Source organism: Erithacus rubecula (assembly GCF_903797595.1).
Source record: "Erithacus rubecula genome assembly, chromosome: Z".
NCBI classification, from domain to species: Eukaryota; Metazoa; Chordata; class Aves; order Passeriformes; family Muscicapidae; genus Erithacus; species Erithacus rubecula.
The window spans coordinates 8,426,226-8,449,788 of NC_136661.1; the positions used below are offsets into that span (position 1 = coordinate 8,426,226).

The following is a 23,563-nucleotide window of genomic DNA, read 5'->3' on the forward strand; positions in this document are numbered from 1 at the left end:
TACAAACCAGAGCAACACAGTCCCCAGGCAGCTGCAAAAGACAACTCTTTTGTTGCAAAAACCAGGCCTTTTTAAGCAGTTAGCCTTTTATCAGATACATACTTTTGAAATACAGCAAACATCATCCAACCAAGCACCATACACCATGAACCACAATGTGAACATGGGAGGGTTACATAACTTGTTTTTCTGCCTCTAATTCAGCTAAGTTGCTCCCAGCATCCTTTTCTACTTAGCTAAAGTAACAGGACTGAGCCATGATTTCACAAGGCCTTCCTTTTATAAAGTTTTACCTATCCACAACACTATAGTATGCTATTACTGTTTAAAATGACAGAACACATGCTTCTCTTATCAAAAGAGAGAGATCGATTTAACAGTCTTGGGACTTTTGAAGAAATTTGTACTGAGAAAAAGCTACAGAGGTTTTCTCTTCATTGACAAGTTATCAAGCCTGACATACATTGAATCTTTGGGAGAACATTGCCAGAAAGAGAGGAACTTCTTAACTTACCTTGGAGCTACAGAAGTGATGGACTAAAGCTACAGCCATTTATCAATAACTGTAATACCATTTAAGAATGATACTGCTAATTTTCAATAAAAATATCTCTAGTAAAGGTAGACTAAATTATTTAGCTTTGTAAATTTCTCAACTATTTTTTTCCTAACCGTTTTCTTTTGTGAAAGTCTTTACTCAGCATGTTCTTGATACAATTTGGTGAACTCATCAGGTTCTGAGGGATGACTTGAATGTTCTGCTCCATGCCTTGCCTAATAACATACAGAACCAAGTATGAAAACCATTAGTGTCAAAGTGAAAGAAGGTGAGTTTTTCACACCAGAACTAATAGGGTTTCCATAAGGAGGTAGTGAGCTCCTTGAACACCCAGTTGAGAATATCAGCTTCTTACTTTTCTGTTTTGGATAAAACTTTGTGCCGACAAAACCACAGGTCAAGTTGGAATAAAGTGCTTACCACATGTTTTCATTGGGCAATGAGCTGCAGCTCTCACATTGCTACTTAGACCTGGCCCTCTATTTTTAGTTGATAATGAAAACCTGACTGCTGTCTTGGGTAAGGAATCACCCTATTATGCTAGAACAGGAACTCTCTGGGGTCCCAGAAAAAGTCCAGTGGTGGTGACTCTGCCACAAAGAATACAGACTGGCCACACCTGAGCGGCCCTGTGTTCTGGACCTGTAATTGCCATCCCCCCCTCTGGCTAATAGTCTGTATAGAGTCAATGAAGGGTCTACAGACTGAACCGTAATTGAAGAAGGTGAAGACCTGAATTAATCAGTTTCTCCATACTCTTTGGCTTTAGATGAGGTGTACCTTTATTAGAAGCATGCCAATGGGACTGTAAAATCCTGTGGGACAATGCTGCTGGGAGGGCAGACTATGCTCTATCAGCAAAATTCCCTGCAGGACTGAATATCCATCATCACCTTCTTCCAGGGACCTTACCCTACTTGGCTGAAATGAGACTTGGCTGTGAAGCCACTTTACAGTCACAGAAGATTCTGAGTCGGAAGGGACACAAGAATCATCGAGTCAAACTCTTAGCCCCATGAAGGACATCCCCAGGAATCTCATCGTGTCCCCGAGAGCTTTGTCCGAAGGTTTATGGAACTCCGCCAGGCTTGGCGCTCTAACGCCTTCTCCGGGCTCTGGCGGCGCTCGGCCCCGCTCCGGGTGAATCGCAGCCCGGTCTCCTCCGCGCCGCCCGCCGCTCTCAGCAGCTCCGCCCGCGGCTCCCGCCATCCCCGCCGGAGGGCGCCCGCCACCCCCAACCTTTGCCGCGCCTGCGCAGTAGCGGCGTGAGCCGAGCGCAGGCGCGGGGCCGGGCCGGGGCGGGAGCGGCGGCAGCGGCTGCTCCGTCACGGGAAGGGCGGAACGCGGCGGCGGCGCCCGTTTCCTCCGTCGCGTCTCGGCGGCTGCGGCGGCCGCGGCCGGGCTCGCCGGTGGCCGAAGCGGCGGAGGAAGGATGGCGTTCTTCGTGGAGAGCTTCTGGGTAGGCAGCGCCGCGGGCCGGTGACGCCGCGCCGCGGGCGGAACGGACAGGGCGCGGCGCGGGGCAGCCGCGGTCCCCGCTGCGAGAGCAGCCTGGGCTCTTACGCCACCCCCGGGACTGGGCCGGGGCCTTGTGGCGGCGGGTCCGTGCCCGCCGCGGCGGGGCTGGGCCGCGGTGAGCGGGGTACCTGCAACCCGCGGCGGGGCAAGGGGAGCCGCCGGCCCTGCCCGCGCCGCCGTGCTCGGGCTCCGCTGCGGACAGACGGCGGGAAGAGGGATGGGGTGGGATGGAATTGGGTGGGATGGGACGGGTGTTTGCCGTGAGGCGCTGGGCCGAGGGATGCGCGGACGCCGCTCTGTGCACGGGGATCCGGCGCTGGCAGTCGGCGCGGTGGCGGGGGCCGCTCAGGCTGCAGCGGGTCTTGGCGCTGTACGGGAGCTGCTGTGCAGCTTCACATTTGTTTCGCTCGAAGGCAGAGCCGCCCCTCGGCGCTCCTCGCCTTTGTACCGGTACTGGTCTCCGTGTGTCCGTGAGGAGCTGCACCCGAGCGGCAGCCGGCTTAGGAAAACAACACGCTTCCCAGCCTGCTGTGGACCTGCCATCGTATAAGGCATTTCTGCGCAGATATCTGTGTGTCTATGTTCGTAGATATATTTCGATAAAAAGTCACATTACGGATTTGGATTGAATTCGTGTAAAATGCAACTAGTTGTCATTGTGACCTTTGCTAGTTTGAAACATTTAAATAAGTGTTCTCCTGGTTACCGGGCTGTTTACAAAGTTACCACTCTTTTAATTTTCCTAGGCGCCTCTCTATCAAGAAGTAGGAAACAGAAATTGTTGTTGCTTGAGGCTGAAGTAAAAAAGAGACAAAATATCTTTTAAACGCCAGCTTTTTCAGTTCTGTGCAGCACTCATGCTTAAAGTTTAGGAAAATCTAATTTCACAATTACACTGTTCTTGAATATAAGGCATAGATCAAGTTTATGTTTTGTTTGCAGTCATGTGTTTAGTTTTTACTCCTTTGCTTTCAACATACTATTAAAATTTAATGGCCTAATTTAATGATCTAATGATACTAGATTTGCTCTCTTGCCATACAAATCTGCTGAATTTGAAGCTTCAGTGAGATCTCTCAGGGAGGTCAGTATTAAGCTAACGTGGAAGAACTTTATCTTTCATAAAAATAAGATTAAAATTAATATAAAAGGATGTATTTTCTTTGGAAAACTTCTGTCTTCTAAGATTAAAGCAAAACAGAAGTTGTTTATTCAGCTATCACAACTGACATACTTTTCTATTACAGTTTGTTATGTACTGTGGTATATTCATTTAACTGTCTGATCAGTTGTGGTTTGTTTTGTTAGTAAGTCGGTTATATTGGTGAAGGCAGTGGGCCATTCCTGTGCATTCTGTTTCCATGTCTTCACAAATGCTTCCAGCAAATACGAGATAGAAGATATCCACCTCAAATTCCTGTTCTCTTTTTCTGCTTTACAGAGTCTCTGCCTATAATTTTGTTAGCAAAACCCCGAGTGTGGCTTATCAGTGAGTGCCAAGATAGGGATGATTCCTTCTGTTAGTACAGAAGGATGTCCAGAAATGGCACAAGGTAGAATTTTGTTCTTGTGTTTGTCTTCCGGTGATGACAAAGACGTTAAAAAGGATCTTAACTTGCAAAATTTGACTAAGAAACTTTTGTAATACCATAGGCAGGGTTTTATTTTGTGTAGAAGTAAATTTAAAAGGAATAGTGAATGCTCCTTCTTTACTGCTGTGGGTGAATATTTTTCAAGATTAACTGTAATGTTGGATTTGTAATATCTGAAAATATTGAATTTCTGTATATCCTCAAAACAAAGCATAAATTATAGACTGGTGCATTTTAAATCATTAGTCATCTTCATTTGCACTAACATTTCAGAAAAGTTATTGTTCAGAATTGCTGCTGCTTTGGAAGACTTGGGAAACAATCCATGCAGGCTCTGAATTGTGGTGAGAAAGTTCAGATGGGAATTAGAAGATATGTGAAAATGCACTGGATTCATGACTAAAAATAGTGAAGAGTAATTTGTAAGGAGAAAGGAAGGTCAACCTATGTATGACTTCTGTGGAAGATGAACATATGTAGAACTTCAGAAGGATTGTCTTGTATTTATTCCTTGTCCTTCTACCCCAGACAAAATATTTTTGGAAATATGGAATAGGATAGTTATGCTTTTTAAAGTACTGATTTGAAAATGTATCTAAAACATAATTAATATTTAATTATTTGACATAGATGCTGTAATAAACTTGTGGCTGAAATTGGCATTGGAAATGGAAGTCTGGATCTTGAGCTCTATGATGCTCTCCCTTGATTTAGTAATTTGCTGTAAGTAATAGGAAAAGGGTTTAAAGGACTTGAATGATTTCTCCAGAAAAGCGGAGTGACATGTGTAGGAGTGTATCATATTTCTTCTGAGTTCCTAAATGTGCTCATGTAAACAAAACAAATCTTTTCTTCTTTGTTGCAAGTCTTGAAAATCATCCTAAGGCTTTCCTCTTCTGCTACTTTAGAAAGTGTTTAAATAATTGCACATTTTGGTTTTATTGTTGTTAGAGGATGTAAGAAAATTGGATGAGCCTGCTGTCTCTCCAGTGTTCTGTAAGAGATCAATGAGAGATAAGACTGTTTTCAGAATGTGTAAAGGTGAAGTGCTGGAACTTCTACTGTCACTTTAAAAAAATTCTATCACTTGAAAAATGTACTGGTCTGCTAATGCAACGTGGCATTCTAGAGCAATTTTCCAGGCCAGAATTTTATTTTTGGGTATCAAATTTATGAACTAGTAGTACAGGCTACAGGTGGCTTTGATTCTTGTGACTGATTTTTAGGCGTTCAAGTCACATGTCCAAACATTCCCAACTCTTAATTAGAATTGTCATAAGACATTGTATGCTTGCTGCTGTGTATGTGCTACATCAAAACAATGTCTTTAATGGTAATACCATCATAAACTATTTCTGTTAAACATAGCTACATTTTGTCATTTCAAGTTCACTGTTACTGGTACATAAAGTACCAGTATAGAAAGTATTCTTTATCATTGACTTACTGTTTTGTTAACAGAAAACATTGCTTAAACTTTGACATTGTATTTAAATTGACCAGTGTCGGTGATTCTTAAGACATAGTTTAAAAGAATAACTGTTGACAAATCAAGAAAAAAAGCACCCTCCAAACCAGTCAGTGATTGTTTATAAATTGTTTAAAATTAATTTGATTAAACTATTTGGAGTTCTATGAATAGTTGTAGCTGGTTTCTGTGCAACTCTTTGTTTGGTAATTCTGGGAGTTCCAGCATACAAAAACATACTTAAAAATTTGTTTTTAAAAAGTTTTAATTATTTTTAAAACTTGATTGCTTCACTTATAGCTTTTGAGAATGGCTGTGTTTAAGATTCCTTTTTTTCCTAGATACTTTTGTGGGGCATAAAGGTTGGCAGTATCCTGGTTTAGTAATTGTAGCTTTGTGAAGAGGCTTGCTCTGTTAAGGGTAAGGTGTGTTGTCATACAAACTTGTGAGTATATGAGTGGCATGAAGACTTGCCATGCTGACATCTGCCGTTATATTCATATTTTTATGCAGCACTGTTCTTTTGCTGGGCATACAGCTGAATGCTCTGTTTCAGGAGAGCTCTTGTGCAATATTTGCTTAGTACCCTCTCTATGTGTGCACCTAGCATCAGTTGGCAGCCTCTCATCTGTTAGTTTAAAAATCATTTTTAGTTACCTATATATGATGGGAAATATCTGTTCTTCCTCATATGCATAGAGCTTTTCTGGAGCTGATCTTTATTTGATATTTTGGAATGGAAAGGTGGAAATTGAGGTTGACAGGTTGCTTTTGTGTCCAATCTTCTCAAACTTTCAGAACTGAAGAAGCTGCACTACCTGTGTAAACATCAGGTGACTGCTTATCTTTCACATTTCAATGCTCTCAATTTACTGCAGCTGTTTCAGACACTCAGGAATTGAAACTTATGGACAGATAATTCTCAAAAATGTAACACCATAATATTAATCACACAAATATTTTTATCTATTCAGGACCGAATAAATTAAATTACTTTAAAATTATTTTTTATTAGGTAGAAAGCATGAAATGCATGTTATTTATTTGAAACTGTAACAAGGATCAACAGTTTATAGAATATGACAGCAGTGTTTGCCAGAACATCTGAAATGAATTTATGTATTTCTGAACTTAGTATCTGGCAAGTCAGAATCACCATAATATAACCATTTATTTGTACTGGGTAAATAAAAAGGAGCGTAACAGAGCATAACCTTTTTATACTAATAGATGTTAATGTTGGAACAGTTTTAATCCAAAGAAGACAAAGCTTGCACTCAAATAATTGATGGGAAGTATAGAAAATAAATGCTGTTACAGATTGCCTAGAAATTTCTGGCTATTTTACTAAATGTAGATTTTAAATACAGAATTCTTTTAATTACAACAAACAAACATTCTTAAAAACTTGAAGTATTTTAAGTAGTTCAGTACCGTAGAGTTCCTGTAATCTGTTTCCTGTTATGCACAAGTCATGGAAATGCTGATTTCTGACTACACATTTGCTGACAGGGCTACTTTCATTTCCATGAGGAAATCTTTGCAACTAGTTCTTGATGAAGGGAAGGGGAAGACTGGGTTGCTCTTGCTTTCCATGATTTAATTTGGTTTGTGTACAAAGTTGGTGAATAATGTTTCATTGTAGGCTTATTTAAGTGTTTGTGTTTGAAGTCTTGCTTTCTCTAATGGCTTGCTGTCAGGTGACATCTATGCTCTAGATACAGAAGATTGTTTTTACAGTTGTATAGAAAAGGAAATCTCAGAACAAGCCCCATCTTCTGAAGAGAGTTTTGTTAGCTCTGGGTAAGAAGGAGAAACCTGCTAATGGACTTCATAGGAATTAAATAGTGCCTGTATGGAGAGAGGGTCACTTACATTTTGCATTCTCATACACAGTTTTACATTTGTTTTCTATTGAATAATGACAGGATCACCCTCAGCAGATGGTGGTTTAGCAACAAAATGACATTCAGAATGGTCTTTCAAACTGATCTGGAAGTCTGTTACCTACAGCCTGATGTTATACATGACAACAGAAGATTATCTTTCTCTGCTATGCAACCTGTAGAAGTAGAATCTGCATGTAACTTCACTATCTCTTATATCAGTGGATTGTAATTGTTTGTGAATGAAAGTAGAAAGTTTAATCAGTTCCCTCTACTATATGCTACGTTAATTTATTTTTAAGTAGGCCGGTATTGGTCTTCCAGTGATCACAGATAATGCTTCTGCCTCTAGGAAGGAGCAAGTAAAAACACCCAGTGAAGAAAAAGTGTCTAAGACACATAATTTACATGTACAGAATTCTATACAGTATGTGTGGGAAGGAGAAATGCTGAGAAAAAACAACCGAAACACAAAACAGTGTTGATGGCATATGTGCATGTAAGAGGATAAATTGAAGAACTTTTCCACCTAGCCACCACATACATCTGTCTCGTTATGCCAAATACAGAGCCTTAACTGATTGCTGCTTTTCCTGAATGTATCTACTGAATGGAGAAGTTGTGGAATTTTAGTTGTGGAATTTTGTAGATTTTTCTAAAGCAGGAAAGCATCTCTCTCTGCATACAGACACCACAATTTGGTTTAGGTACGCTGATGTCTCCAAATGTGAGCAGAATTGTCATCAGGTTAGTTGTCAGAACTGTTGGTCATGTGACGGGTTTTGAAGTCTGGATGTTTATGCTTTTAGGTAGACCCTGATATAGGTAATATAGGTTGTACTTCACATTATATTTACAAGTGAAGACATGTTATTCAGTTAGGCCAGACTTAAACCACATAGGCCCTCAAATCTGTGGGCCTGCTTTTGACTTGCTGCTTTGTTTAAACTTTAATGTATTTTGCACGTAGGCTCCTAACCTCTGGTAACTATTGATAGTGTATAAGAGATGAGGCTTTCAGGGGACTCAATAAAGGAAAGTATCTGTTCTGTTTCTCTGTCATGCTTTCTACTATTCATTGTGAAGTGAGGAAAAAAATTAGGACTGATTAGAAAACCTAATTAAAGTGAAAATATTATTTCCTTTGCAGCAACCTTCAGTTACAGTTAGAGAACAAGATAATGATGGCAGTTGGTTGTTCAGGCTCATTCCATTCTCTAAAGATTTGCACGGTTACATTTCTGACGTTTTATCAGGAGGGCTGCAGCCAGTGGCTGGTTCATGGCTGTGCTACCCTTCCTGCACTTCTAAATAGGCAGGAAGTTTATGGAACTCAAGTGTAGAAAAAGCACCTTTAAAAGCTTCCATTATGAAAAGTTTAGAAGCAGCCTATGTTCAGCACATTTTGATAAAATGTTGTTTTAGCTGAAAGAAACACCTTAATGCAAAGAACATTTCACAAAGAAGAATATTATTAGTTTTTTTACTTATTTATCAATATTTATCTATAAATTTGAGTACAGTAACAACTTCGGAGAAGTTAAATAAGAATTATATTCCGTATTCTAATTGGAAATACCGGTGAAGTCTTAATTATAATGCAGTGGCATTCAGGGTTTATATTTAGTAACTACAAAAAGTTAATAAGTTAGTGCACCAGTATTCAAAGTTACTGTGGGCTTTAAACTACAAAGCAAAATTGTTTAGATAGGGCTGCATGGGGAAAGTAATTATTTAGACTGGTACTTGAGTAGGACAGCATTCAAAAAAAGTTGCATTTTCTAATTGGTGTTCTTATCTTGCTTTTACTTTTCAAGTTTGTAAAAGCCTTGCTCTGAGAAGAGTCCTTTTACAGTTTGCTGTATTTTCATGTGTTCTGTTTAGTTTTGCTTGTACTTTTTGCAGACTGTAATTGCACTTTTGCCACACTAATCTGAATTTGCACTTTTTCAGGTGCACTTTTAAAGCTTACTTGCAACCATGGAAACTAAGATTTTATAGGGGTTTTTTTTCCATTGGTTTTGTTTTTCCAATGCTTGGAAGAAGTAAAGCAAATAATCCTGGCTAGTGATCTATATAAAATTGCCTTCAGTTTTCTATTATTTGTAAATTTGTGTATCTGTGTGGTGTCCTTTAAGGCAACTTGAAACGTAGTGGAAGTGGACTCTAATGCTGCGGCTACTGTGAAGTTTTTCCATCCACCCATGACTGCTCCTCCTTATTTAAGACAGCAGATCCCTGCATGCCTTCTCCTCCTAGCCCCCCCTTCTGCTGAGCAATGCAGCTTGTTTGTGTCCTTGCAGTGATCTGGATCAGTGATTCTTGCTTTTATTTGCCAGCTTTATTTTTCAGCTGTATAATTTCCCTGATAAGGTTTGCTTTATGGCTGCACAAACAAATTTTTACAGAACTGAACAGGCAGAAATGTTTGGAAGGGTATGGAAGCAAATTCTCAGGCTTTTGCTGGCGGTATAGAGCTGCCTCTGTTAAAAGTCCAGTATTTTAAGAAGGATGTGAAACTGTTTGAATGCATCCAGAGGAGGATAACAAGGCTGGTGAGGGTGCTGGAAGACATGTCCTGTGAGGAGCCACTAAGGGATTTGGGCTTGTCTAGTTTGGACAAAACGAGACTGAGAGGTGACCTCACTGCTCTCAACAGCTTCCTGAGCAGGGAAAGTGAGGAGGACAATGCTCATTTCCTCTCCCTGGGACCTAAAGATAGGACATGTAGGAATGATTGAAAATTATGTCAGAGAAAGTTCAGATTGGACACTAGGAAGCATTTCTTTACTCTGGGAGTGTGGTCAAACACTGGAATGGGCTTCCTAGAGATAGTGAGTCAGTATTTAAAGGACATTTTTGACAATGCCATTAACACCATGATTTAACTTTTGGTCATCCCCAAAGTGCTCAATCAGTTGGGCTAAATGATTGCTGGAGATCCCTGAAACAGTCTATTCCATTCTATACTATCCCATGCTGTCCTTCTTTCCCTTCCACTCTGAACGTGCATGCAGTTTTCCTGAGGGCACACTTTGCACCTTATATAGAAGCAACAATATGGATCTGAAGCTTCTGTGAAGGAGAAGGGGAATGGACAGTCTGACAGGAAAACTTCAATAGTATCACTGCTATTATGCCATGCCTTGCCTTCCTTTCATTTCTGTTGTTGCTTTTTGCTGTCAGGAGGAAGTTCATCATAATGCCAGATGTCATAAGCTGGTTGAGTTTATTAATCAGTGCTTAGAGCGGTGTCTCAGTTTTAATAGTGGGGTGTGCCTTACTCTCTGGAAAACCTCTTAAAACTAAACTTGAGAATAGACAAAGAGAGGCTACTAGTGAGAAGGAAAAGATTAGTGATTATTTTGTTAACTAGTTTTGCAAAAAAGCAAGGGAAGAGAAATGAAGTGTGAAGGATTGAGGAAGTAGGATATCAAGTAATCCTAACTGAATTTCGTTCATGTAAAATAATGAGAGATATGAGAAGATAGAGTACAGCATTTAGAATGTGTTTAATATGATGGGAAGTGAAAGAATACAAGACACATAGAAATCTACAACAAAAGTATCTTTGATATAGACTAGAAATACTTAATAGAAAGGTGGTGGTAGCAGCTGAGGTGATTTTAGTTTACATTGGATTCATGGGAACTAACGACAGTTGCTAAAAAGCGGAAGCATTAGAAATAATTAACTTTCTGATGAAGTGATAAAAATGAAAAGCAGTTTTTGAAATGCATAAGCTCAGCATGTTGCATTTCATAGCTCTACCTTCTGTTTATCTTTAGGGAGAAAGGAACAATGGCTTTGATGTCCTCTATCACAATATGAAACACGGACATTTGTCAACAAAGGACTTAGCAGATTTTATTAGAGAAAGGTAAGTGTTCATCCTGTATTTTTAATATAGTATCTGTGGATTTTATTGTTTTCATTGCATTTAACAGTAACATGCAAAATATGTAAACAAAATTCAATTATCAAAACTCAATTATTGTTTTAATATACCTCTCATATTCTACAAAAAATATCTATACTTATTCCAATCACTTAGAACTGATTAGGAACTCTTAAGCATCAGTTAGTAATAATTTTTCAGGTTCCATTTAAAAGATGAGAGTAAAAATCTAGAAGTGTCATATTAGGTGTCCAGCTGTTTATTCAAATTTATCCAAATTTTTTATTTTGGTTAGAAGAAAAATGATCATTTAAAGTTACAAAAATTATCAGTCTTACGAAGTTTTTACTATAGATTTGGTATTAGGCTATTAGCAGCTGCTAGTATAAACTTCTAAGAAATTTTACTTTCAGAAAGGTTTGTTAAAGAGAGTGATACATAGGGGCAAGAAAATAATATGCAGAAAATAACACAGGTCCTCCTATATTGGATGGAAGGAAGAGGACTGAAATCTGAAAATGTGACAACTTCTAAAACAGGTGACCTAATGTGAAAGAAGACTGCTGCTGCTCTATTGAACACATGGATTTCCCTTCTGAACAAAATTACCTCTATGCCTACTTAGGAATTTTGTCTTTCCTCATTTAGTAACACTAGGTAACACATGGAAAATAGTTGCAAGGTACTGACTGAGGGCCTGTTTTAGTGCTGGCTTCTTGCGGTAGAAGCTGTAGAAAAAACTGGAATTATTCTTCAAAATTTAAGTTTTAGCCTCAAATAGATCTCAGTACTTTCAAATTTCCACTAAATATAACCACCACAAATCTGACAGATATTCCATTGCACTAACGTTAGGGTCATTTCAAAGTGAATTGGAGAAAATTACAAAAAAACTTTTCACTAAGTAGAAATGGGTGAGTTCCAGAGTCCGAATGGGATGTCTCCTTTTGGAAAGACTGCATAACACAAGGAATCTTCTGTTTTGCAAGTCCCCAGTTTCAGGGAATGCATTATGTAGCCACAAAGGGTTCTAGTGAAATCCGGAATTGGATCGAAATCCTGAATTGGATCAAGCAGATCAGACAGAACACTGTTCATGTTTAGTACAAATGATTAATGATTCACAAACTTGCACTTTTAATATTTGCCTTTCCTTATCTGTGTGAGTTCCTGAACCTTTCCTTTGAAAGCTTCTTTTATTTTTGGAATTATCTATTTTTGTACCATCTTACATCATACTTGGATACATTTAAATTTATTGGTTTTGCATCCTTTGTGTTTAGATTTACCTCCATGTTTAGATGAGAAATCATCTTGCTCTATCTTTATGTTGTATTCTTTGGGCATGCTCCATTGGTCCTAAGGTGAAAGGTCTTAAGTAAATGGGTAAAAAACAACTTGCTGCTGTATCTGAACTTGGTTTCTTTGCTTTATAATACTGACATAAGTAAAACTTGACAGTTAAGTAAAACTTGACAGTTCTTTCTACACAAAGTCCCTAGTAAAAAGAACATGGCATTCAGCTTTTTTTCCTATCTATAAGCTTCTGCAAATTAATTTTTTATTTACAATAATTCTAAATTAAATACTTATATTTATATAACTTTTAAATTCTGTCTTTGCAGTCAATAAATAAAATCTTTGGAGATTTTTATGCGTGTTAAAATGTTTCAGCTCAACTTTCTGCCAATTATTTCTGGTGTTTTAAATAACATTTAAAGGTTAATGTCTGTGGAGGAATACATGAGGATCTCCATGGATACTTTATCCTCAATGAGAGTTCAAGAAATGTTTTTTCCTGTGCATGGATCAGGATGTGCCAAAGATAAATATGCAGCCATCTTACAGCATTTTTTTTAAGATCTATGAAAAAATTCCAGTTCTCATTAACTCTCTAAGATAGACTCTGAGTATAATTTGCAATAATTATTGCAATAATAAAATATTGCAATTTACTTTATGAAGCTGCAGTATTGTTCCTTTTCAATGATGCAGACCAGCTGCACTAAATTCAGTCCTTTCCAGTGACTTCCATCAGGATATTAAACCTTCCTTGTGTATTCCTTAGCCCTGTTTTTCTGCTGCCTCTCAATAAGCCAGCCTGCAATTAACAAAAAGCAGTTGAGTAACAAATTGATACTTCTTTTCAAGTAAGGGATGAATGATCAGTCACAGACTAAGCTAATTGTAGTTTGTGGCACATAGTTTAGATTCAAAGAAATAGAGAGATTAAAATTGTTGGTGTCCTTACTTTAATTAAAATATTTGAGAGTCCATATGCATGCAGTGAAGCCCTTTGCTGCTTTTGTGAAGTTTTTGTGGGATGTCATTCAGCTTCCTGGGAAATAAAAAAGGTTCAGTAGAACATAATTTTTCACATGGGCCAAATTCTTGGTCTCAAAAAGAATTTGCATTGGGCAGTATTTTGCAGTATTTTACGTTTCAGTTGTCTTGTCCATGATCTATTTTGCACATTTGTTAATTGCAAAGAAGTTAAGAGATGTTGCACACAGTTATCTGTTGTCCTCCTCTTGCTGCAGATTATAGTCTGAATATTGTTTTACAGTTCTGTTTTCTGCTGGAAATATGTTAAGGGGATGAGCAACATGTATTAGGAGCCATCTAGATCTAGTGTTTTTATGCCTTCATTTTGGTGTACCTGATTTTCTGAACTCCTCCCTAGCAAAACTAAATTTACATATGTTTGAATTTTGAGTCTGTTCTTCCATTCCTTTTTACACATTGGCCTTCATTTTTTCTTTTTTTTTTTTTTCTTTTTTTTTTTTCCCAGAAATGGATCTATAAGAGAGTAAAAACTGAAAACTAGAATAGGTAGAGACAGATCTGAGTTGGTGATAATGGTTTTAACAAGTTGGAGTACTTACCCTTTCTAGATAGAGCAGTCATCTGGTCAGCCGGGCTTGCTGGAGTCTCCAGACTAGCCAGAAAATATACTTTTTATGAAGTGATTTTGCATGGAAAGGAGAGATGTGTCAGTGCGTTTGGATGTACAGACTGCTTTGGGCACAAAGGACACATTGCTGTGTGAAGCCCATCTCTGTTAGTTGTGCTATTCAGAATAGTGTTTTAGTTGTGTGTAGCCTAATTGGGAAGAGTGTTGCTTCCTTTTCTCCAGCCTCAGAAATGGTAATGAAAAATGTGTAAGATATGAAATAACTTTCTAAATTACTATCTTAGGCATTTCTTTTTAACATATATTGCAAAATTTCTGTAAGAACATTCCAAGATTGTGAAGTTTGTTTTCTCTGAGAAAAACAAGTGTTTGAAATGTATTAATTTGTAATAATACTGCTATGCTGTATCTGCTGTTCCTGCTTGATAGCCTAGAAGGAGTAGAGGTTTTCCTGCTTGTCTGTGTTCAGTGAGTCAATACCAATACAATTTTCACTCTTTGAATTTTGTTCTTGAGAATTTGTTATTGATCATGTACTAGAATAACTGAGAGCCAGTTGGATCTGTGGTTCAGAAGTTTGTCATCTGAAGGAGTGAGCTTTTTGGCAGGCAGTCTGCTTAATGTTGGTAAATCTTGAATGGGACAGGTTATCTATCTGCTGAAAGATTACGCACCAGTTGTTAAAATCATCAGGTCACAGAATGTTTTGGGTTAGAAGGGATCTTAAAGCTCATTGAGTTCCAATTCTCCCTGTTGTGGTCAGGGAATCTTTCACTAGACTAAATTGCTGAATGCCCCATCCAACCTGTCCTTGAATAAAGGCCATGCTTCCTTGATAAAGCATGTAGAAATTTTTGTATCTTGAACAAGTCAAAATAAGAAGATTGAGCTGCCTGCACAGTTATTTTCTTCTTTATATATGGGGAAGATTTTGTAAGTGAACTGTCATGTGTTTATGTGCATTTAAAATCAAAACTTTTTATATCTAAGAAATCACTCTGCTTTTCTAGAAAGAAATAAATACAGGAATGTGTTGTTTTTTGTTTTTTGGTTTTTTTTGTTTTTTGGGGTTTTTTTGTGGGTTTTTTGGGTTTTTTTGTTTTTTTTTTTCCCTCTGGGAGTCTTTCTGATGTTTTTTCTGCAGCAATTACCTGTAAGCATCATAGAATCTTCTAGATCAGATGACATGAGCAATGCATATGTTTCTATTTAACTTTTAACTGTTTAGGAGATCCCAGGCAAAAACACATGTTCAAATGGGTGAAAATTAGTTACTAAGAAAATCATAGTCTGTTTGTTACTTGTACAACAGAGTGCTCTGTAAAGTCATTTATTAAGATGAATGTACTAACTGGTCATCTTTCAGTTCTTAGTGTTTTTAACTGATGCAGATGAATACTCTGTGGTGAATTGCAGAGCTTCAGTTTTGTGCAGATTGCTCAGGGAAGTATGCTGTAAATTGGTTCAGAAAAAAGGGATGTGGATTTTGGTCAAAATTCTTGTGTCTAAAGAGGAAAAATAAGGCACTAAGTTATAAAATCTGGAAAACTTTCATAGCAGATATGGATGGTTGGTATGTGGAAGGAGGATGAAGTTAATTGACTTTCTTTTGTGGTGAATAACTGCAGTAGGTGATTTCCAAAATTAAATTTATCTGTTGCATGGTGCAGTTTAATCTCTTTCTCCAGAGAGATTTCCAACTAACTAACTGGATGGTTATTTTGGAAGTTTAGTAGCTTTTAACACATGCTCTTCTGCTTCAGGTGAATACCCCTACTTATTTTTTTAATATTTTCACAAGACAATTAATTCTTTTTTCTTGTAAGCTGTTGTTGTACAGGAGAGCTAAAAAATTCTGTCTCAGGTTATAGTTATGGCATAACTTGAGACAGGGATAAATTCTTCATCTGCTTTTTTTTCTTCTCTTGTGTCCTCTGTAAAAATAAAGCAGGAAAGAAATTGCTCCAAACTTTTCAAGAAAAGGCAATTACCATATTTCCTGAAATCTAGGATGCTTCTAAATCTAAGTTGTCACTACATAATGAATATTGGTTTAGGGTGAAAATTTAAAATACTGTGTATCTTTAATAAAGGAGGGTAAGGAAGATTGATAGGGAACAACCTGCATGGAGTCACTGCTGTGATAGGTGATTCTATAGCAATTGCCTCTGTGGAGGCTCTGAAATCTGTGCCAACACTTATATTTTACATCTCCAAAAGTTAAGTGTGTTTGAGTGAAGGAAAATATAAGAACACTTTCAGTATATTCTAAACTGAAATATCACTATGTGAAGAACTTAAAGGAAAAAACAGCCTACCCCCAACAAGAAGACTAAACAAGATCTCATTTTGTTTGATGTGATTGCTCAGTAAATATTGTTTGTTTATAGTAAAGTTTTTATTGCAAATACATTTTGTTTTGTTACTTTTAACATTCTCCTGCTTGGACAGAGCCGGATAATGATTGTTATGATGCTTTATACTGTCTGTTACTAAGGAAAGTTAATGGCAGTTGAGAACAGCAAGTAGAGAGGAAGGAATTGTCCTTTTCAAGCTTTGAGTTCCTGTAATGTTTTGCACAGGGTTCTTAGATTATTTTTTTAGATATACTAATGTCATTTTTTTTGTATAGCTTTTGAGAGATCATTTGAATTTAATAATTTCTAGTTTTTAGCTCCCATAAAAGTCTCCTCTTTTATACCCTTGGAATATATATTCAGTCTTCATACCTTCAAAGTTTTGATTATGCTTTTGGTGGCTTTCTTTGGCAGGGCTACAATAGAGGAGACATATTCAAGGTCGATGACAAAACTAGCCAAATCAGCAAGCAATTACACACAACTTGGGTAAGTAAGTGTACATAAGAGACAAATAAGTGACTGTATGCATGCTAAGAATCAAGTTTGATTCTGAATATTTTATTGATGATGTTGAAAGTTAGTGTAACTTTGCCACTTTTAGAAATGTTTATTAAGTCTTTAGTAACCATGGAAAAATTTGTGCAGCTATGACAAAGACAGTGCAATTCTTTGAAATTGAATAAAACATGGAAAGCCCAAATACAGATAAACTTTCTTTTCCTCTGTGTTTAAAGCTCTGTTCTTTCCAGACACAGTGACTTCTATTACATCCTCTAGAGCCTATGGAAATTATTATGAAGAGAGAACACCTGCAAATATGGCATTGAATTTATTTATTTCTATTATTTTTGTTTTTTGAGTGTTATTTGTTCTCAGAGATGTTCAGAATGAGACTTTTCCATAGGTCTATTCCATACTTAAATGGAAGTTTTATACACAGGGTATGTTTTTAAAAATTAGAATGATGAATAGTTGTTGTTTCATTAGAAAGATTAGGCCAATAAAAACTCAGACCTCTGAGAAAAAAATATATATTTTTTTAAATTTATAATAATTCAATGTAGAAATGAGGAAGGCTTTCATGAGTAGATAATTTGATAGTAGTTGTTTCTGGTCATTAAACTAACAAGCAGACACAGAACCTTTGAACATAAGAGCTTTAAAGCCTATGGCTAGTATTGATTTTTTCAGCATTAACTGGAATAGCAAGGCAGAAGTATATCTTTGGAATAGCTGGAGAAAGTCCTTTCAGCACAGAAATCTGAATCTGAAAAATGGTCCCACTCTTTGTTCATCTTTGTTCATCAGTAGATCCCGTTTAGTGGCAGATCTTCCCCATTATTTTTTCCTCCATCTTGTGGCTGCAATGATACAAGACAACTGGAAATGTAACTAACCAAAAAATACCTGATTTGTTCACACTGTTTAAGAATATACATGGCAGTACTTACTACATGTTAAATTATTGTAAGCTGTTCTTGCACTTTCTTGAGGCTTGGTATTATTGTGTGCTTATCATAGTATGAAATGAAATTTGCTGTGTTTTATTATTGGAATCAATACAAGTAAAACAAAAAACATGGAAAAATTAGTAGATAGGATGCCAAGTACATTGGGAGCTTATTTAATAAGAATTTATGACAGTTGTTGGGTGTTCTGTTTGTTTCAATTTTAAGGGGAGAATGATCAGAAACTTACTGATTATTCTTTAGCACTACTAAAAAAATTGCTAACTGCAAGAAAAATCAGCAGATTAAAATTACTTTCCTCCATCCAGGACATTTGCACCAGTTTGGGATGTTTTCAAAACTTCAACAGAAAAACTAGCAAGTTGTCACTTGGATCTTGTGCGGAGATTACAAGAGCTAATAAAAGAAGTTCACAAGTATGGAGATGAACAGATCAAAGCTTATAAAAAGGTTATTAATTCTTTCTCTTATGTATGTCCAATGACTTATTAATATTAAAATTAAAATGGTTTGGTTTTGACAACCATGTGATATTTGGCAGACTAAAGAAGATGTTTCAGGAACTTTGGAAGCAGTGCAAAATATTCAAAGTATCACTCAGGCCTTGCAGAAATCAAAAGAAAACTACAATGCAAAGTGTGTGGAACAAGAACGCTTGAAAAAGGAAGGAGCAACACAGAGAGACATTGAAAAGGTAGCTCTGTCACATCTTTCTTTAATTGTGTTAGTAATTGTCTTATATGTTCACATTGTGTTAGTAAGTGAAATGCTCAGAAAGGGTTAAATATAGTTAAAAGTTGTGACTCTTTTGCAATATGCATGGTATCGTGAATACCTAGATATGTTTTATTTACACTTACTTCCTTGTCTGTTCTTACTGTACTGTAGTTCTAATTCTTCACCTTGTAAATACCTGCATCAAATTATAGTTTTGTGTAGAGGCTTTAGCAGAAATTGTGCTCAATTGTTTGTTAATATATTTCCTTCCATGAATACTCAGTGCCATTGTTACTGAACTCAGGAGTAACTATGTTATGCCTGCAATGAGATAAAGTAGCTGAGTACCTGAGTATTTGAAGTCTGTTCAATAAATAAAAAAAAATGTCATCGACACTTTCAGTGCTGTTTTAAAAGGTTTCAGTCTCATGGACCAAAGACTCAAGTACACTTGAGCTGTACTTAGTACTGTCCTTGGGTTATGTTGGAGGCATTGATCCATTCACAAAATTACTCAGTGTCTGAGGTTGACAGGGACCTCTAAAAACTTATCCTGTCTATTCCACAAGCTCAGGCAGGGCTCTGTCAAGCCAGTTACTCAAGACCTTTTCTGGGCAGATTTTTAGTGTCTTTTAGGATGGAGATGCCACAGTCTCTCTGCACAGCCTGTGCCAGGGCTCACTCACTTCACAGGAAAAAGGAGTTTCCTGATGTTCAGAGGGAGGGAACCTTTTGTATTTTCCATTATTGCCCATTATCTCTGTGCCAGCACTGGGCACCACTGAAAAGAGCCTGACTTTGTCTTCCATGTACCTTCCCTCCAGGTATTTATATCCATCGGTAAGATGCTCCCTAAGGCTTCCTGTCTCAGGCTGAACAGTTCTAGCAGTCTCAGTTTTATCTTATTTGAGAGACATTTCCATCCTTAATCATCTTCATGCACTCTCTCCAATATGTCCATGTCTCACTTGCAATGAAAAATCCAGAACTAGACACAGCTCCAGGTGGGGCCCCACCAGTGCTGAGTAGAGGGGAAGAATCCCCTTCCTTGACCTGCTGGGGAAAAAGTTTATTTTTCCTGGTTTTGGGAATCTTAACTAATAAAACAAAGAGGTCACCTTTCCTTGTCTCTAATTATAACTTCTATTATTAAATCTTCATTTCTCTGGCTATTTCTTTTTCAATTAACTGGTCTGTGTAGGGCATTGTTTTTGTTAGAATGATCTTTTTGCTTTTAGACCTGCTATCTTGATGGAGAAGATAATATTAATTAGTGTCTTTTGACTGATGACAAGTGACTGTTGAATATGTTACAATTGTGTTATGTTGGTATAAAGCTAACTTTTTTCCCGCCCACCTTCTGTCTCAAATGACAGTTCACACTGGATTCTAGACATGGATCACATTGTTGGCAGATGTTTTCCTGGCAGTGTATTCAAAGTATAATTTTTCCTAATTCTTTAAGTAGAGTTTCAGTAGGAAAGGTTGACTTGAGGAAAGGCTTTTAAAGATGTGGCATTATCTTTGTTCATTTGGTAGCAAGAAAATGTTCAGCATGACATGAGAAAGGGGGTAAGAGGAATCACTATAGGAGGAAGGTAATTTTTTTACTGTTCTATGCCTCTTCCTTAGATACAATTATGTTGTAATTGAATGCTCTGCAAGTACTTAAAATACGTTTCCAGTGGGAGCAGGTAATTGGCACTGTCACATCTCTTCAGTCATGCCTTCAAATTTACACTTGCAATTTTGTAAACAGAATGACCAAAGATTGTATTGATTAATATTTCCTTTGGTAGGAAATAGATTTATTACTTTCAGTGAAGCATGAAAACTATTTACTAGCAAAATCACAAATTAACTGCTTGCTCAGAAAACAGGGGATCTGCACCAGTGTACTAAGAGTTTATCACAAAGCCAAATGTTTGGAGAGATACCTTATTTAGGAATCTAGCGAGGTATCTGAGTCCTTGCAAATCTCACTGTAGCTGGAAGTTAATACTAACTTGCGTAATAATTTCCTGTTGTTCTCTGACATGTAAACTTCTCTATTTATAGTGACTTAACAAAAAATAGATCCTTATTCTTTCATATACTCTAAATCTGGTCACATACTGTAAATCTGGTAAATACAATTCTAGAAATTGCTGTACCTGAGAATGGTTACATCCTGTTTTTAGAAGAGATTACTAGTTAATCATACAGTGTCCATGTGTTTTATCATCTTTCTGTCCTACTGAGTACTTAGTCTTTTGATTGCTCTTCAACATGTAATACTGGCATTTTGCTCATCATTTAACATGATAGAAGATGGAGAATGTTTTTGTTTTATCAAACTCCTTTGCACATACAGTTCAATTAAAAAAGCTTTATCAAAAAAATCACCCATTTTTGCATCTTTTAGCTTGCCATTTCCTTTCTTTTCAGCGATTAAATTTGGGATCAATTTCAAAGCAGTCTAAATTTTAAAAGCAAGATTTCATGTTGTATTTTCAGCATGGTAAATGGCAGCTGGGAAACATGATAGTGCTGTGTGCTTCTCAGTGATTCTCCTGTGTAAATGTGTAAGAGTGAGAATCATGAAGTGAAATTCAGGATAAGAGGATGATAGGTTTGTTACAACTTTTCTGAATAAACCATATTCTTCTTACATTATGTATTTTCATGTTCTATTATTGCGAGTTTAGGAGACTGTGACTCAGATCTGCTTAGGCTTTCTTCATAACTAGACAAATAACTAGTTTTGGTTCCTATTCCTTTGAAGTGCTAATGGTATACTGTTACTCATGATTATCTGTTATATTTCTTCTGGAAATTGAAGGAACTCTATCTCTCTCTCACTGGGGGCATCTTTCTGTTAATTTGTTTGAAATTAATTAATTCATTTGAACAAATAGAATTATTTAGTGATATCATTAACAATTCAGGAATACTTTTGTTTTACAACTCATGGGAAATTTCTGAGATAGTAAGCACGTTGAATAAAGAAGCCACGAAAGAAAATGGTGTTCGAGATGATTCTCATTGGCATTTAATTTGGAAATAGGTTATCAAAGGTTTGAATGATTTAATCTCATTCATCATGCTGTAAACTTTGAAAATAACTTTTTTTCTACTACAGTCAGTCACTTCATTCAGTTTTTTTCTCTGTGTAATACTGAGATTTTCCTGTGTTTTGCTTTGTGTTTTACTTAACTCCAAGAAAGAAGATTTTGGTTTATTAGCAACATATAAGGAAAAGTGTAAATCTCCAAAGGAGTGTTATTAATAACACTGACCTGCCTAAATCTGGCCTTCACTATGTTCTGCACTAGCTTCACTTTCAGATATCTGTTAATTTATTGATGTAACTCCATATTTTGAGTTTCTTTCTGCAATTCTAAGAGGACTTCACCATCATGGGGTTTTTTCCCTTGGTTCTTTCAGTATTGCACTTATAACTGCTCTGTATTCTAATTGTTCTTTTTTGCTGTCACAAATATAAACTTTTTGCTCATATTTGACAAGAGCTAATGAGTTGTCTTCAGCAATAAAAAAATTATTTAAAAATAGGTTTTATTATATATATTTTAATAAAATTTCCCTTGCTTATAAGGGGAAGGGATTTAATTGAGCGAGTTTGTTACACTTCTATGTGATTTATGTGTAGTAAAATCTCTAATTGCTCTTATCTGAGATATTTGGTGGTGAAATTTCATTATGACACTTCTCTGTTTTGGTATGCTCTTGAATAATTTTAAGAGATCAGCCAAGGTTTTCTTTTAATGGTAACTTAAAAAACCTGTAGGTGTGACATTTGACACATATCTGTATTGATTTATAGGCAGCAGTTAAATCTAAAAAAGCAACAGATACCTATAAGCTGTATGTGGAGAAGTATGCTGCATTTAAATCTGATTTTGAACTGAAAATGACAGAAACAGCACAGGTAAGTATTGCATTAAATTAGTTACTTTTGAAGTCAGTTAATATATTCTATTTAATTTCTGGAGCCATCTGAAATTAAAGATTTCGATAAACTAGTGCCCTTGGAAATTTATTTGTTTGAAAGGCAAACATTGACCATGTATATTGTAATAGCACTGTCCTTGAATGACACGGTGCAGTGGCACTCAGGAAGATGTTTTGGAGAAATTTTTGGAAGAAACCAAAATAAATTTCTGGAAGTATTGTATATGCATTGTGTTTATGTGGAAAATCCTCTGAATTGTTGGGCATCCTGAACTCATTCACGGGAGTTTTAATATTGGATTTTATTGCAGCTTTTCATTATCATTCCATGAAAACACTAAAGTTACAGATTAATGAAGTGCCTACCCAGGCTTTATTTGAGATTATGAAAAGCCTTTACAACTGTTTTAAGTTTCTGGATTTTTTTTTAAAAGACTGTATTCTGGAATATTTCAAGTTTTCAATATCAATCCATGTGCCATTTCTTGCTACATTTTAAATCACATTTGACTAATTTAGTTAGCCTTAGTTCCTTAACTGTAGCTATCCTTTTAGTTGAAATTTAAATTTTCAGTTAATGTTATAATGCACACTTGTAAATTTTCCATATCTGTCCATATTGGAAATGAAAATTGTCATTCTACGAATGTTGAATTCATTTTAAGTATCTGGTGTAGCTGCATCCACAGCTTGGTTGCACAATAGCTGCTTTAAGGTTGATATTATAGGACAAATAAAGTCCAGTCATATATGGAAGCCCACTTCTGTGTGAAGCACACCCTGTATTATCTTAATTCAGCATACATTTCACTTGAAAATAGGCTGATCAGTTCTGAAAATTAAACCAGTGAGGGATATGAATATTTGCATTTCTTTCAGTGCAAAATCAGTTGGTTTCACTTAAATCTGCCTTACAGTGTCCAGTAAAAGAAGTAAAATCCCAAGGTAGGCTACAGAGGATGACCCTATCTTCTGAGTAATGCCTACAGAAGTACATAAGTATGGCAGAAGATTAAGGGCCTAAGAAGCTAGAGATACATGTCTTGTATGTATGGAGTCATGTTTGTGAATCAAGAGTAGCAGGAGGTGCGAGATAGGGATCTTCACAGAATCCTGTGCAAATTGGAGAGAGGATTAAGTGGTACACTAAGGCTTGGACACACTTGAAAGAGCAGTTACAGAAATAGATAGAGAACTAGGAAAGAGCAGAAGTAAACAAAGATTTCAAGAT

At 36.8% G+C, this 23,563-nt stretch overlaps 1 protein-coding gene across 3 annotated transcripts in view; it reads left to right on the plus strand.

Moving 5' to 3' along the window:
* The first annotated feature begins 1,835 nt into the window (after positions 1–1,835).
* FCHO2 (FCH and mu domain containing endocytic adaptor 2) overlaps positions 1,836–23,563 on the plus strand; it is an 80,582-nt gene continuing 58,854 nt past the window's right edge. For 2 of the 3 annotated variants that reach the window (XM_079330011.1, XM_079330012.1), the window contains exons 1-6: positions 1,836–2,018; positions 10,812–10,903; positions 16,607–16,681; positions 17,973–18,114; positions 18,206–18,358; positions 22,205–22,309. In XM_079330011.1, the coding sequence (XP_079186137.1) occupies positions 1,992–2,018; positions 10,812–10,903; positions 16,607–16,681; positions 17,973–18,114; positions 18,206–18,358; positions 22,205–22,309 (594 nt within the window). In that variant the 5' untranslated portion in view covers positions 1,836–1,991. The remainder of the gene's footprint in view (positions 2,019–10,811; positions 10,904–16,606; positions 16,682–17,972; positions 18,115–18,205; positions 18,359–22,204; positions 22,310–23,563) is intronic. The other variant, XM_079330013.1, reaches the window with a different exon arrangement.